General features: G+C 34.7%; 1 protein-coding gene across 3 annotated transcripts in view; it reads left to right on the top strand.

The window, feature by feature from the left end:
* LOC106059789 (uncharacterized) overlaps positions 1-12627 on the top strand; it is a 47036-nt gene extending 34409 nt beyond the window's left edge. For all 3 annotated transcript variants that reach the window (XM_056014075.1, XM_056014074.1, XM_056014073.1), the window contains 6 exons: positions 155-185; positions 333-355; positions 451-543; positions 1954-2031; positions 3387-3503; positions 8661-12627. In XM_056014075.1, coding sequence (XP_055870050.1) covers positions 155-185; positions 333-355; positions 451-543; positions 1954-2031; positions 3387-3503; positions 8661-8800 — 482 coding nt within the window. In that variant the 3' untranslated portion in view covers positions 8801-12627. The remainder of the gene's footprint in view (positions 1-154; positions 186-332; positions 356-450; positions 544-1953; positions 2032-3386; positions 3504-8660) is intronic.
* Positions 12628-16987: the final 4360 nt, after the last annotated feature.

Genomic DNA, 16987 nt, shown 5'->3' with positions numbered 1-16987 from the left:
AACTTAGTAACATTTTTTAGGAATAGGCCTAATGCTCTAGTGCTAAACACATTTCTAATTCGATAATAAGGATAATAATGATAATAAAGATATTGGTATTAAATGGGTAGTTCAGAATGCGTTTAAAAGCTGTATCTCCTTTTCTTTACTCTAGAGAAACTTCGGTGTTGTTCAAGAAACACACGGTAAGTAAAGTGATCTATGTGACAACTAGATGTGTGTTTGTGACTTTTTTCTTATAACAAAATATAAATGTCAGACTGCTTACAAGACCGTATAAAAATTTAATTAATAGAATCATAGATTTAATATAAGTAACTTTTTTTTTTCAGAATTTCTACAATTTCCAGTGAAAGTAAGGGTAATTTTAATTTAGATTTTTCTTTTTAATTTTATAGATGTTACAAAAAGTTTTTTTTTCCAACTCATTTGTTTATTTTTCTATTGTAGACCAGGACTATGTAGATGTAGACCATTATGACTACTTAGAACACTATGAACTAAAAACAGAAGACCCTAGCAAGACACAGGATAAAAACACTGGTGGGAAACAGTTTTAACATTTATTCGTATCGTGTTTTAGTAAAAACACTTTTACCTGTCGATTTGTTTCTAAGTTTAATTTTCGAGCCTGATAGTTTTATAACATATACACTCTGAATCTTATTGTTAAAACTGTAGACATGATAAAAAAGATTGTGCATGTTTCCTTCAGAACTATATTGAAAAGAACAATGTATTACATTCAAATAAACTTGGTAAATGTGACAATTTAATTGAATGAATAATACTTCTTAGTATATATAGAATATATGCAATACCATAGACTGACCAAAGTAACCATTACCTCTTGTCAAAAGTAACCATTACCTCTTGTCCAAAGTAATCATTACCTCATGTTAAAAGTAACCAGTATCTCAATTCAAAAGCCCCCCATGTCCAAAGTACCTACTAAATCATGTCCAAAGTAACCATTACCTCATGTCCAAAGTAACCAATACCTCATGTCAAAAGTAACCATTACCTCATGTCCAACGTAATCATTATCTCATGTCAAAAGTAACCATTACCTCATGTCCAAAGTAACCATTACCTCAATTCAAAAGCATCTCATGTCCAAAGTATCTACTAACTCATGTCCAAAGTAACCATTACCTCATGTCAAAAGTAACCATTACCTCATATCCAAAGGAACTATTACCACATTTCCAAAGTAACCATTACATCATGTCCAAAGTAACTATTACCACATTTCCAAAGTAACCATAACATCATTTTCAAAGTAACTATTACCACATTTCCAAAGTAACCATTACCACATTTCCAAAGTAACTATTACCACATTTCCAAAGTAAACATTTCCTCATGTCCAAAGTAACTATTACCATACGTGCAAAGTTTGTCAGAGATCCTTGGTTAGGTTAGTAAATAAACTTTTTACGAAACACAATTTTACTCGTCAAGTTAAAATCATGATAATATCAAGCACACACAAGATTTCAAGGAAACTTAGGTTTATAAAAAGTTTGTGACAAATCTTACTCGATTCCTCTGTCTGTCTAGTGCAATTGTATTTACACGTTATTTCTCCCACTTCCCATTCTAGAATCAAGTTAAAACTTTGCACAATTATTCATTGTCCCTAAGCAATTATTAGTCAAACAATTAACAAGTTAATTAACTTTTAAGTGGTGATGATATAAAAAAGAGACATACATCTTACAGTACTGAGATATATGACTGAAACTGTGCAGTTCTTCCGCTCAGATATGTAAAAAAATTTGTTAAAGCGTATTGTAATATTTTTCTTGTTAATCTTACTATAGTCAATTTTATACTTGGTGTTACAAGACGTTAATTTTGTCATAGGTTTTAAATACAGTAGTTGTTATTTTGATATAGCAATACATCTAAATTCTGCACAATTTCCTATCCTTGTACGTAACTATACAGACTATCATGATCTTCTGGACTATGACAAGTATGACCATTATAATGATGTCTACAAACAAGAGACCTATATGGGAGTTGGTGAGTTCTGTTCATTTTAACTTTCCTCACATAATATACAATCATTACAGAGAAAGGTGGATTACTCTGGCGCCTATGAGTCCACCTAGCTCTAATGGGTACCTGACATTAGTCGTGGAAAAGTAAAGGCGGTTGGTCGTTGTGTTGGCCACATGACACACTAGTTAGCCATGGGCCACAGAAGCAGATGCCTTTACATCTGTACTATAGATCGCAAGGTCTGAAGGGGGAACGTTACTTTTTTCCTTACAGGGAAAGGTACACTATAACTAAGAAAAAAATAAAGAATATCAAATTAATTTTGATTTGTTTACTTTTTATATTAGATATTGTGTCTATGAATAATTCTTCAGTATAAGACGTGGCAAGCTATAAAAAAAGGAAATAATATTTAGACAAAAACAATGTACAAGAAATATTTTAAAAATCTTTAAAAGTAAACAGATAACACCATAGCAATTTTATTTCCACATACTTCTGCAAAATTTTAAAGAAAAAAAAACGCAAAATGAAAATTGTTATATAGGAGTATGTTTATAAAATAAAATAGCCGCCGTTGCCTTAGCAACAACATTTTAAAACTTTAAAAAAAAATGATCTTACCTAAAAAGTAAAAAAAAAAAGATTACCGAATAGCAATTATATTTCCCTATAATCGACTAGAAGATCCTAGCAATAGAACTAAGATGTTTCAGAAAGATCTTCGGTTTCACTTGCAAACATCGAATAGCAAATAAAGAGATTAAAAACAAGATTAATTCAGAGATTCGACTCCAAGATGACCCGCTGATCACTATCAAAATTGACAAACTTAAACTCTATGGCCACATCGCAAGGTCCTCAGAACTCGCAAAGATCTTCCTTCGGGGAACAGTACCAGGGCAAAGAAGAAGAGGCAGAGGAAGCGGTGTGAAGACAACATCAAAGAATGGACAGGAACGTCATTGGATGAAATTCTACCCAAGGCTAAAGACAGAGAAAAATGGAAAAAGACGGTCTATAGATCTTGTGAGGTGCCCCTTCGGTTTAACAGACTAAGGGATAGATGAAGGTGGTGAAGGTGATAATCCTGAATAGTTTCAAATGAAAAACGAATTTCAAACAAGAGTAAGTTTACAAAACAAAGTGATACAATCATCAAAAATGTCGCAATTACCTGGTTTGCACTTTAGAGTCTAACAGAAACAATAAAACATTATAAAAGATGTAACTGGGTCTTTGTCTTGTGTCTTTTTGCGACATTGTTCACCCCATTTAATACTGATAGCTATATTGAAGGAATTTAATCTTTCTATTTTTAAGCATGCTGTTTCTTGAATTATAACCAAACTTGTAGAACTTTATTTTTTTTATAGGCAATGATAAAGAAATGCATCCAGAAGACCATTATGATAATTTGGACAATAAAATAGAAATGGTATCAGAATATATCACACCAAAAGAGATTGTCTACAACAGCACGGCAGTTAGTGGTCAGTCTTAACTTTTTGTTTTTTAAATTCCGCTTTTTATTCAACGGAAAGAAAATTAACGTTATGACTTGCCTGCGTAAATGTTTAACAAAGTAGTGTATGCTTTCCAGACCTTTTAGATGTATACAACTTTTTGATAAAAAAAGTCTTTTAATATTTGTAATTGAGCCTTCCGAAATCTAATTTACGTTTTAGTTCTTCGACAGACAATCTCGGATCAAGCTTAACAATTATTTCTTTTACATGACAACAGAAGAATAATTAAAAAAAAATAAAAAATTAGCCAATTAGTTAATAAACTATTGTAAATAAATTACTTTGTTATCTCAAACAAGGGAAAGCAATAGTACTTGACTGAAGTGGCGGTATAAGCGCTCCCCTTTCCAAGGGAAAGAAATAGTACTTGAATGATATAGTAGCATAAGCTGAATTAGTCCCCTCTATATTTTGTCGTCTGAGGCTTAGTACACATTTTATAACATGACTGATCCAAACTAATTGATACACTTAAAATAAGCTTTGTTTTTTTAGAAAGTATAGTTTTGTATTTTGCTTGTTTGTTTTCTTAAAACAATAAGAAAACAAGGTTATAAAGACACATGTGTGGAGACACAAACTCAAAATCGGTCCCCAAAGTGGTCCACCCAGGCAGGTATATATGCAGGTTTCAATATTTTCAGAAAGAACATTAGAATGAAATTCTATCAAAGAGAAATGACAGAGAAGAATGTAGAAAGAAGGCTGACGGATCTTGTGTGGTGCTCCAGCGGTCCACAGACCAAACGATAGGTGAAAGTGAATCTGAAGTTCGGCTTATAATAAATTTATAATAGCTCTATTTGTTTTGTAAAGGGACAATCTCTTATTCCTCAAGAAAAAAAAATTGCCGTAATAAAGAAATATCCTTTAGTCTAGTGTTTTATCATCTATAGTTATTCTTAAGTGCTGCAGTTCACGCGATAATATGAAAAACTAAAATTGTTATTTTAAATTATGTCCAACTTATATTCATACTAAATAGATTTTTTCTCTTAAAAAAAGGTAAACATTTTTTTGTTTAAATGTAGTAGTTAGTAGAACAGAACTTACTTACCTTTGTATTATAAGTGTAAAAAAACAAATTGGCAAAAAATCTAAAACCGTTTGCATAAATGTGTTAAAATATGGTAAACGCCTTTCTCCCTACAAAGGAGCCTTTCATGTTGGTTACTATTAATATTGAATAGTTGTAAAAGTCATGTATTTTTACGAAAAATCTGCTTGCATAGATAATTTTTAAAATAGATGGTTCACTTTCGGAAAAGAAAAAGTAGCCGTTGCATCAGAACTTTGTATGATCTAAAATATCATGATGTCCGATTTTCATTTTCTCTTCTAGTTTCTGAGATCTAAACGGGACGGACGGACGGACTGACAGAAAGGCCACACAAAACCAATAGCATCTTTTCACCTTTCGGGGGCCGCTAAAAAAAAAGCTTATATTGAGCGTACTTGGTTCATCTAATTTCGCATCAGTAATGTCATTAAATGTTTTAACAGATCTAGACAAACTATTAAAAAACCTTTATTAAGATAAAAACTGAGGGGGGGGGGGGGATTCATGGCTCAAGCCTTCTCATGCTTCTCAAGCCAACACGGTAACCACTCTGCTAGTGGAGAGCTTATGAACATGGAATATTCAATAGTTATCGTTACTTCTATAGTCTCGTCCTATTTTTTCCACTTTGTGTTCACTTTGACGACGAATTATAAAGGGGACTAACTGAGCTTACACCATCACTTCAGTCAAGTACATATTTTCCCCTTGTTTAAGATACATACAAACAATTAATTGCCATTAATTAATTAGCTAATTGGTTATTTTTTAAAATTAATTCATAAGTTGTCAGGTAAAAGAAATAATTGTGCACAATTTCAGCTTGAGTGTTGGAGAAATTACGTGTACAAACTTTTGACCAGACAGACAGACAGAGCTGCTATTAGCTTTGTAAAAATGAATGAAATTGGTCAGTATAGTGTTATTAATGCGACTGCTCTATCAACTTAGCTACTCAACCACGTCACGTATGAGAGATTACAGCTTTAAATAAATGACTCGGTCTTTTTATAACCTACCAGCTAACATTTCTTGCTCAAAAGTGTAGCCTGCCCTGGTGGGTCCGTTTTTTGGTAAACAATTCACGTCATATGACACCTTTTTTTTTTGGTATTTACCAACTCATTAAACATGGAGATAAAGTAAGATTCCAATGTTAAGTCACTGTGCTTGTCTGGTCGAAATCGTTTACACGTTTTTACTCCCTTTTCCCATTCTCAGATCATATCCCCGAAACTTTGCACTATTATTCATTATTGTGGACAAATTTGGAATCATTGAAAAATAAGGTTATTATTTAATTAATTAGTCGATATTAATGCATTTTTTAATATGGAAAATGTAATAAATCGGCGACGGGCGACCCGTGACACTAATCACAGTTAAGTTTTTAACTAACAACAAATTAATAAAACCTTTTTTTTATAAGTAAAATAGCTCAGGGCAAAACACGATGGCCTCCCAATACGTGCACAATTAGTTCTTTTACCTGACAACTTAAGAATCAATTTTTAATCAGACATTACATTACTTTTGAAAAAAAAAAGCACGGAAATTTTTCTCCCAGAGGATTGTTGACATAATGTTGTCATAATGTTGACATAATGTTGACATAATGGATGCAATTTCACTCAATATATTATAAGCGAGTTTTTTTTCTTAAATTACATATTTTATTAATTTGTTGACACTAGTGGCTAGTGAGCAATAAGAGTATTCGTTGAGGTAATCCAACAACATAGACTCTTGACTCTCTCTGAGCAACGATGTAGTGAGTAATGCAGAACCGAACCCAAACCTCTCTGGTTAACAGAAGCGGTTGTCATCAATTTCTGTTGTTGAATTTTATCGAGCAGTAACTTTTAATATTAATTTTCTTTTTATCTATTTTTATTTATCTACTTTTATCCAAATTATCCTACTCGTAAATTCGTGGATCTGGAACCTTCTTGATGGGTGGAACTTGGACACGATCTCAATAGCGGCTCTAACGAAATTTGATAGTTACTGTTTGGAATTACTAGCTCTTTGGCCACACTGGGAAAACTCTATCATCAGAATATCTTATCCATGGGCGTAGCCAGGGGGGGGGGGGTCTTGGGGTTCAAACCCCCCCCCCCCCCGAAATGAAATCCCCCCCCCGGGGGGGACGGAATTAAGTGACTGATTTTTGCTTTCATTTTGTTTATTTTAGGTGAGATTTTAATACTAAATCATCACTTACCACAGCACAGCCGAGGCAGTTTTGAGTTAAAAACCCTCTACCAGGGGGTTTTGAGTTTAAATCCCCCTACCAGGGGGTTTTGAGATTGTAAAAACCCCTATCAGGGGGTTTTGAGATTTTAAAAACCCCTATCAGGGGGTTTTGAGATACAAATCCTTCTACCAGGGGGCTTTGAGTTTAAAACCCCCTACAGGGGGTTTTGAATTTTAAACCCCTTACCAGAGGTTTTTGCAGTTAAATCCCCCTCTTCTATAAAACAAAACAAAAAAAATGCAAACAACAATCCCATATTCCAACAGCACAGTTGAGGAAGATTTTGATTTTAAAACACCATCCAAAATTTAAGATAACCCCATCTTCAATATCAAAAAAGCAAATTACACACTCAAAATTCTATGAGCGTAGCCAAAGGGGTTTTGAGTTTAACCCCCCCCCCCTCCCCCTTCCAGTTGGGGTTTGAAGCTAAAAAGTACCTCTTCAATATAAAAAAAAAGCAAATTACACACTATAAAATCTATGAGCATAGCCAAATGGGTTTTGAGTTTAAATCCCCCTCCTCCAGATGGCTTTTTCTTTAAAGTTTAAAACCCCTCCAGATGGTTTTGATTTTAAAATTCCCCTACAGAGCGTTTAGAGTTGAAAACCTCTCTCTTCAATATTATTTTAAAGCAAACTACAGTCACCAACTTCTATGATCGTAGCTAAATGGGGTTTTGAACTAAAAACAAAACAAAAAAAAAAACCCAGAGATTTTTTAGTTTAAACCCCTCAACAGATGATTTGACGAAAAAACTTTCCTTTTCGATATAAAATCTAAAGCGAAATACAGGCATGTAATTCCAAGAGCGTAGTCAAGAAAGGTTACAAATTTCTACCAGTGTCTTGGGCTCCATTAATTAAGTGTGAATAGTCTTCAGCCGAAATTGAAAACACTAAATGTGGCTCAACAAAGATGGCTAAGACAGATTTTAGGAGTCAGTCATAGAGAGTCGAATCCTTAGTAAGGTTGTGACAGAGCGTCGCATGAAGTTTTGCGGGACATGTTTTCCGACAAAATGAATTACGCAAAATAAGAGTTGCGGAAACAGCTTGCCGGAAAACGCGCCGAACGGCGCGAGAGGGTCTAAGTCAGTAAGAATAGCACATTAAGTTTTTGAAATAAAACTTTTTAATAGCAAGATAATGCACTGTAGATACCTCAGAATATGTATTTTGTTGGCTTTCAATACCAGAAATAGTGCTCGCTGAGTGAGCGCTGCGAACTTCCCCAGACCCCCTTGCTAGCAAGGGCGGGGAGTCTTCCGAAAGGGTCAGAATTTAATAAAGATTAATTATGTGTGTGTGTACACACACACACACACACATACACACATACATACATACATACATACATACATACATACATACATATATATATAAATTATTATTATATATATATAATTTTTTTCGCGGGGGGGGGGGTCGGGGGGGGATCCCCCCCAAAACCCTCCCCGAAAAAAAATCCTGGCTACGCCCATGATCTTATCTTATAAATTACAGACGTTACTTCAAAAAAGAAGTCCTGTGCATTTCATGTGTCGATCTAGTCATGAATATTATAAATATATAAAATATACTACACTTGCTTAGCCAAGGATTCTTACCTTGCAAAAGATTTTTTTTTTGGGGGGGAGGGTGGGTAAAAATATAATATTCGTTTGTTATTAAGAGAACAATAATTGATTTGTTAGTTCTATAAAGTAGGTACTGTCTTTTTTTTTTATTATAATTTGATGTCGTTCTTTCTTATTAAAAGACAAATAAAATAATTGGATGTTGTTTCAATGTGTATTTCTAGATTATGATAAGCTAGAGCAATCTAGAGGTGAAGAGCACATTTATGGCAGACCAAGATCTACGGGTGACTTTACACAAAGGCCAGAACTACCTGCATTCACTAAAGATGTTAAAGGCAAGCCTAGACGGGGTACTTTATAAAACACAGATTCCAAACTATATTACATTAGGTCAAGATAAAGTAAAACTTTAAAAGGTGTAGTCCACAAAAAAAGTGGACAGTATACAATCACATCAATTTCGATGTATAAATACGCTTCTATTTAAAGCTATTTAATACATTTGACAAATAAATTGTATAATAAACATTGTTTCAAATCTCTTACAATCTGTAAACAAACTGGTGTGTATTCTGTTCACTGTGTTAACTTTAACAAAACATTGTGTTCGAAAGTCTGGGAATTTAATTTCTTGAAATGCATTATGGATGTTATTTTGATAACACCGGCTTGCTTCTACTGGATTTGAAGACGGTGACCGTAAGCATTCCCTAAAAGAAAAAACAAATGTGTAACTGAATTGATGACGAAAGATTTCACTCACGGACTATCTTATAATAGTCTAACTGATTACAATAATAGTATCAAGAGTCCAAGACGTAACCCTCAGTGGCGTAGCTAGGGTATTTGATGCCCTGTGCGGCTGTTCCTCGTGACGCCCCTCTCCATCCTCCCCCCCCCCCCCCGCAAAAAAACCCCGTTAAAAACTGAAAAGTTTCTGATTTCGAAATAATGTGTTGTGTAACGGATGGCATATTTTTCTTGTGGCCAATACGTCTTAGAGGCTCTGCATGACTCTCCGTTCGGTATTAGCCGGATGAACCAAACATTTGAAAGCTTTTTTCACCTTTCGTTTTGCTGATTCTTTTTACCTTACAAAATAAAAGTAAAGTAATTAGTCATTAACAAAGAAATATACCATTATAAACTTGTCCATAACCAGTGGATTGAAAAATGAAGTAACAACATGTAAGGCTTCAAATATAAAAGTGTAACATTACGTGTACCTTCAGAGATTTAAACAAATCTGGTAAAATTTGATTCGAGCTTTCTACAGCTCACATTTAATTTAATTTAAGACAGATTATAAGACATAACAAATTACCAAAACAAATACAGCGTGTTTGTTTTTATTTATGTAATTACAATTTGTAGTTCTACTAAGAAAGTTTGTCCTCAGTTTGATGCCCCACACCACTTGATCCTCCGTTCGGCTCGCACCACCCGCACATTGCTAGCTACGCCACTGCATTATCTAGCACACTTTTCTACTACTTTTAGACCACCCAGTTTATGAGTTTATATATATATATGTGTATGTTTGTATGTGTACATATAATTACAATTGAAAATGCATATAAAGAATTTATTTCCATGAACTGTAAGAGATCTTCTTCACGTTGGTTTTGATTTGTCAAATAAATTTATTTTTTAGTTCCAAGTGTTGCTAGACAATAAAAAAATAGATGTACACATTTTTTACCAGACCAAGTGAGTTGATTTAAGCTTTGAAAAGTATGTACTTCACAAAAATGTGTGTGTCTATATTTTTAACGTTTATATAAATATATATATATATATATATATATATATATATATAGTTGTATTGTATGTATGTATTAGATATATGCATTATCTATATAGATTATGTTTATTGACAAATGACTGTGTATATATGTTAAATGCAATATATATGTATAATTGCATATGGTGTATGCACTATGTGTAAGTATATGGTATATACATTATATGTTTATGGTATATGCATTATATGTCTTTGATAGATGTGTTGTATTGTATACATTATGTCTTTCTATATAAATATTATTTCTATATAGCATTAAAGTATCTAAAATTTATATTTTATATATATATATATACTATATGTATTACATTGGTAATGTGTATATGTTATATGTATTATATCAAAGATGTATATTTAAAGTGAGTTAGGTTTGGTCTAAATTTCATTTTGTTACTACCCCTCTAGCTCGGCTTGAAGCTAAAAACCACCTCTATAATATAAAAAAGGCAATTACACACAAAAAATTCTATAAGCATAGCCAAAGTGTTTTGAGTTGAAACCCCTCTCAGCCAGAAGGCTTTAAATTTAAAACCCATCCAGATAGTTTTTCAGTTTAAAATTCCCCTACATAGAGTTTTAAGGTTGAAAACCCCTCTCTTCAATATAATTCTAAAGCAAACTACAGTCACCAAATTCTATGAGCGTAGATAAGGGGGTTTTGAGTTTGTATTTAAAAAAAAATTCCAAAGATTTTTTTTAGTTTAACCTCTCCCCCCCCCCCCTTTTTACATATTGTTTTAACTATAAATCTTCCCTTTTCGATATAATATCTAAAGCAAACTACAATCATCAAATTCCAAGAGCTTAGCAAAAAGAGGTTAAAAATTTTCTACCAGTGGCTGTGCTCCATTAATTAAATACAGTGAATAGAATGGAAGTCATCTGCCGAAATTGAAAAACACTAAATGTGGCTCAACAAAGATGGCTAAGATGAATTTTAGGAGTCATTTATAGAGATCCGGTCTCAGTCAAGAAAATCTTGGAATCGACAAATTTTGAGGTTGTGACAGAGCGTCGCATGAGGTTTGCGAGACATATTTTCAGACAAAATGAATTACGAAGAACAAGTAATTTACTCTGCATTCACCCGTCACTAAATAGCTGAGCCAAACTCAATCGTTGTGGGGGCCTATGCGAAACGGATTTAGTGGGGCCAAGTTTGGGTAAGAATACATAATAAGAGTTGCTATGACGAGTAAAGCGCAAACAGGGACACCCTCAGACACCATTGCTAGCATTAGTAACACCAGGAAGAACCTATTTTAGAGAGCAAAAAACGTCTTCCGGAGAAATGAAGGATCAGAATTTAATAAAGATTAATAATGTGTACACACACACACAGACACACACACACGCACGCACGCACGCACGCACACACACACACACACACACACACATACACACATACATACATACATACATACATACATACATACATATATATATGCGCCCCCCCCTTCCCGAAGATTTATTCTAGCTACGCAAGCGATTTAACCAGTACGTCCCATGACATGTGCCATCTAATGGAGTGTGTGCGTGTGTTACCAAGGGAATAATGATGATACAAAAGTGGCAACTGAAGTTTGAAATCTTAGAAACAAAAAAGTGCCTGTACGGCTGTATATTTAAAGCATATATGGTTCTGACAGAATCCTTGAGATGAAGATAATTTTACATTATGTTTGGAAAAAGTAGGAAACCTATTTTCAGGGAGATAACTGATATTAATACTTTCAAATGTTTTTTCATCATTACTTCCCTATACATTCACAACAGACTCATTCATAATTTACATGTGAAAAGATGGTTTTTATTTAATGATTTGATTGCCAGGGGAACAAAAGAGTTTTTGTGTCTGTTTGTCTTTGCTATCGGTATCTTGTATCTCTTTTGTGATGGTAAAATCACAAAATCCTGACCCAAAGTATGATTTTTTTCTTACAATCTTTTTTAGCATTTAATGAATGTTTTTCTCAAACAGCTGCCCAAATGGGGATTGTTTTTTGCCAATGATTTTACCAGCAGCAATTAGGATTCTATGAAATTTATCTTTTATATTTAATATTCATTTTACCATATAGGCAGTGATATTAAGACTTAAAATATTGCAAATGTGAGCGTGATAAAACATAGCCAAGGCCTTTTCGCTAAAATTAAATGACATTTTTCTAAATAATCGTAATCTTTGCTGATATAATCAGTATTTTCAGTAAAATTTAATATATTATCTAAGACAGAACCAAGGTATTTAAAAGTTTGAACTATTTCAATATTCACATCAGCTACAAAACAATATCGTTTTCCTATTTTTCTACGAAAATTGATTATTATTTGTTTGTTGTTGTTTTTTTTTAATTTACTAATAAAAAATTATCTTTACAGTATTTTTCAATGTGTTCTATTTCTCTGAAATACTCATTTTCGTCTGAGCTCTCTGAGAGCAGGGCAAGAAGAGTCGCATCATCAGCGAATTTTTTGAAGGAGCAAAAAAGGACTATCGTATTGAAATTTATTGGTGCACAATATGAATCACAATGGCGATGTCACAGCCCCCTTGGGGCGCCCCTTTGTTAACTATACTTGCATTTGGTATTACATTATTTACCCTAACCCTCTGAGGCTTCTTGGTCAAAAAATCATTAGCCCATCGATATATATATAATTCTCTTCATGGCTCAACATTGTGGCGGATGTCAGGTGGCGGCCCACATCTAAGGGTCTGACAAGGCGTGGTAGCATGACCATGTCCAGACTTAGGATTGGCCACACCTACATCACGCAATCTTTTGTGCTGAAGAGAGAGGAGCCCCCACTTTGTGAGTACTGTGACTCTCGACTCACCTTGGAACATTTCCCTATTGATTGCCCCAGATACCAGGATGTCAGGGAGAAATTATTTAGAGCACACAGCTTAAAAACACTATTCGATAATGTGGACCCTGGGAAGGTACTGGGTTTTGTCCGGGAGGTGGGGCTGTCTACGAAGATCTGTTTTTGAATTGTGAACATATAATATTTACATAAGATTTTTACCAAATTATTAAATTTTTACTACCTGTACTATTTTAACTGTGAATAGACCTTGTTTTTAATGATTTAATTGCATAGAATTTAGTCCTTGTTAAATAAAGGGAGAGTGATTCTTAAAGGATTACTGGCACGACATGGCCTAAATTGTGCCGATGTGCCTAAACTCAAAACTCAACTCAACAGTTTGGACACCGAGAAGTAAAGAAAAGATCACTCTTTTTTTCTACGAGGGAGGGAGAACAATTAGTATTCAGCTGTCACTCAGCCTTTTATGCTCGGCGACCCCTTTTTACTATCCCCCACTCTGCCGCGACACCCCCCCCCCAACACACATACAGCAATAGAAGAATAGACAATAACAATCCATATTTTCTATGGTCTTAGGCGACCCCTCGCAAATCGCCAATCAACCCCCAAGGGGGTCGCGATCCACAGGCTGAGAACCCCTGATCAAAGCCATCTTGAGTTCACTAATAATAATAGTAATAATACGCATATCCTAAAACTCAATGTTGTTGACAAATGCCGGAAATGTGGATGAGTCAATTGAAAACATAATGGCAGGATGTTCAGTCTTATCAGAATCGGCCTAGCTACGTCGCCAGAACCAAGTGGCCAACACTTGGCTTTGATACATAATTTGATTCGTAAAGATACTCCCCCTCATTACAAATTGTTACATATTGAATGAAGTTGCTTGTACACTATATTACATAATATTGGGAATTGATTCTAAAAGAGCACTTCATTCTACATAGCAAAATTTGGATCAATTAGCGGGTATAGCTAAAAAGATTAAATAAGAATTATAGCTAGATTTAGGTATTTTAGATCAACAGATCAGTGTCAAAGCTATTCTGGCATTTTCGTCCAGAGGTACATTGGTACATTGGTAACTCCAGGTATACAATGGACCTCATTCACCAATTGTAAACAAACAACATTTAGTCACGTGACAATATTGATAAAAACAACGGAAAAAAACGGTCACGTGACTGCCATTGTGTATTAAAAATTATATTGTAATTTGTATAGAAGAGATAGTGAATCACGTGGCTAAATGTTGTTCTTTACGATTGGTAAATGAAGACCATCAAACTAATGTATTCAAAACAAGACTAAACAAAGTCGCAGGTAAACATATCTACAAAGTTTATTTACATGTGTAACTAAAGGGCCGTCAACTGACAAGCCTTATCACAAAACAAAAGTTACACGTTCGAAAATAGTATGGCAACCCGCCCTTGTCATATATTACAACTAAATATACAATCTACTGTCCAATCTGGGAAATCACACATCAGTGTAAAATAAATGAAGGTCACTGGCCTCAGGTCAAAACACGACCACTTTTGGCCACTCTGGGGTTACAGGCTTCAGGTCACTTTTGGCCACTCTGGGGTTACAGGCTTCAGGTCACTTTTGGCCACTCTGGGGTTACAGGCTTCAGGTCACTTTTGGCCACTCTGGGGTTACAGGCTTCAGGCCGACACAGACACTTTTAGTCAATAAAAACAAAAGGATCACGATGAACTATAAGCTATGAGCCTACAAGCAGGGGTGGACTGGGTATCAAAATCGGCCCGGGCATTTCTATACCATCCGGCCATAATTTATATTTTATAAGATGGACATCCAGTTCTAAGTCTACCTGTCCTCAAAATCATTATGTTAAATTTTATAATGTATCGATAGATGTACACTAGCCGATAGTAACACTAAGTCCTTATAAAGAATAAAGGCTTTATGTTGCTTTTTAATCGCAAAGTGTATAGGCCCTGAAAGGATGAATCTCTATGGATGTAGAGGATGTAGGCTATTACATTATTTCGGAAAATATGTTTGATTAAATTAGTAGGCCTTAGTAGAGTCTCTAAAAGATTCCCCTGAACAAGGAATACCATAAAACATTTAACAGTGGCATCCATGCCGCCCTTATCTTATAAAATACAGACGTAATTTAAAAAAAGAACATGCTTACTGTGGTCCTACCGGCCTATTTGGGATACGGGCCCACTGGGCATTTGCCCGAATGCCCATATAGTAAGTCCGCCCCTGCCTACAAGCTTCATAGAATCCCACCTATAGACATCCGTTCGGTAAATCCTATCTGATGATTCAATACAGAGTTGAATCCCTCAGAGACAAGGCTATAAAAATATGTCACGTTTGGGAGTACCCCAGGATGCAGAACATCAGGCTAAAACATACTGCCTGGAAATCATATGAGGCTATATCTACTAATTACTACATTATAGAAAAAACAATAATGACTAAAGATATACTTAGCCCAAAGATCTCCAGAGCAGGGCACACTTCTCCCGACTACCCAAAAGACACACGACCACTAACAGAAAAATAAATATAATTTACAACACAGGACCAGTGGTCAAGCTGGTAACTCAGGAGCAAGTGGCAACTAAACATGGTCTACATGCCCTTATATAAACTTCGTAAGGGGAATCATTCTTATAATAAAAATGACTATAAACAAAAGTTATTTCCCCATTATGTCACACAAATGCTCACCACAGGAGGTTCTCGAGTCTACTGATCATCTGCTCTACTGGGATAGGCCTATTTTGACCGACAAAACGGTCGATTTTAATCGCCCCGATCTGCTGCTCATTGTTAAAAAAAAGAAAAAAACGGTCCCATTATTGACATCGCCGTAACACTGTCTCATAATTTAAGGAGTAATGAAATGGAAAAACAAATAAAATATGTGAAGCTAGTCTTTGTGATTAAGCGTTTATGAAAGCTATCCAAAATAATAATATACCCCATTGTTATATCAAAAGAGGGGATAAAGACAACTGAACTCACAGATACCTTCAACATTCTTAGGAACATTCTTATCTTATCTTATAAAAAAAACAGATTCTCGTTGCTTGTCAGAGGGCGGTACTGCTGCAGACTGCCACATCACCAGAAAATTCATCAGTGGAAACTGTTAAAGGGACTACGATAAATTTTGTTTCACTTTGAAGAAACGCGACGCTAGCAGTGCCCCAGAGAATGGATAGGCCTACTCGTTCGTTTCTAACATAATAATAATTTAATTTATAGAGCGCTAATAAAAACATGATGTAGGCTCAAGGCATAAGTTTTGAATGAGAAACGTGGCATCACTAAAAGCGTTGAGTCCATTGAGCGCAGGGCTCTCTGGGGGACATATGGAGGGATAGTTCACTAGGTACAAGGGCAGTTTTCTTTATTGCAGATACACTGATACCAAAGTGTGGTCACCTTGTTGTTTAATTCTTGCTTTCAAGGGAAGCCAATGAAGTGTGCGTCAGAGAGCAGATGAAAAATCTCGTCTTGTTTTGCGTAGGACAAATCGTGCAGCGTTGTTCTGAATTCACAGAATCGACTACAAAATGGCGACACTTGTCATGAGACCATCTACAAAATACAAATACTTTACATTCCTTGAAAAAGCTCTGGATTAAAATAATTATCAGTTTTTAATTGACTAATTGGTTATTTAAAAAAAATTGATTCATATTTTGCTTTTTCCAATGAATATTTGTGTAAAGATAGAACCTGATATGAGAATGGCTGTGGGAAAATGTTTGTGTTCAAACTTTTCACAAGGCAGAAAGAGTAACAGATATACTTTTTTTGTAACAAAAATAGTAACTCTCAAGCACAGAGCTTATTATGATTGACCTCCCTCTATTTTTTTATGATTTAGTGGACTAAAATATGTAT

Source organism: Biomphalaria glabrata, chromosome 16, assembly GCF_947242115.1.
Source record: "Biomphalaria glabrata chromosome 16, xgBioGlab47.1, whole genome shotgun sequence".
NCBI classification, from domain to species: Eukaryota; Metazoa; Mollusca; class Gastropoda; family Planorbidae; genus Biomphalaria; species Biomphalaria glabrata.
This window is presented reverse-complemented; position numbering and strand designations above follow the sequence as displayed.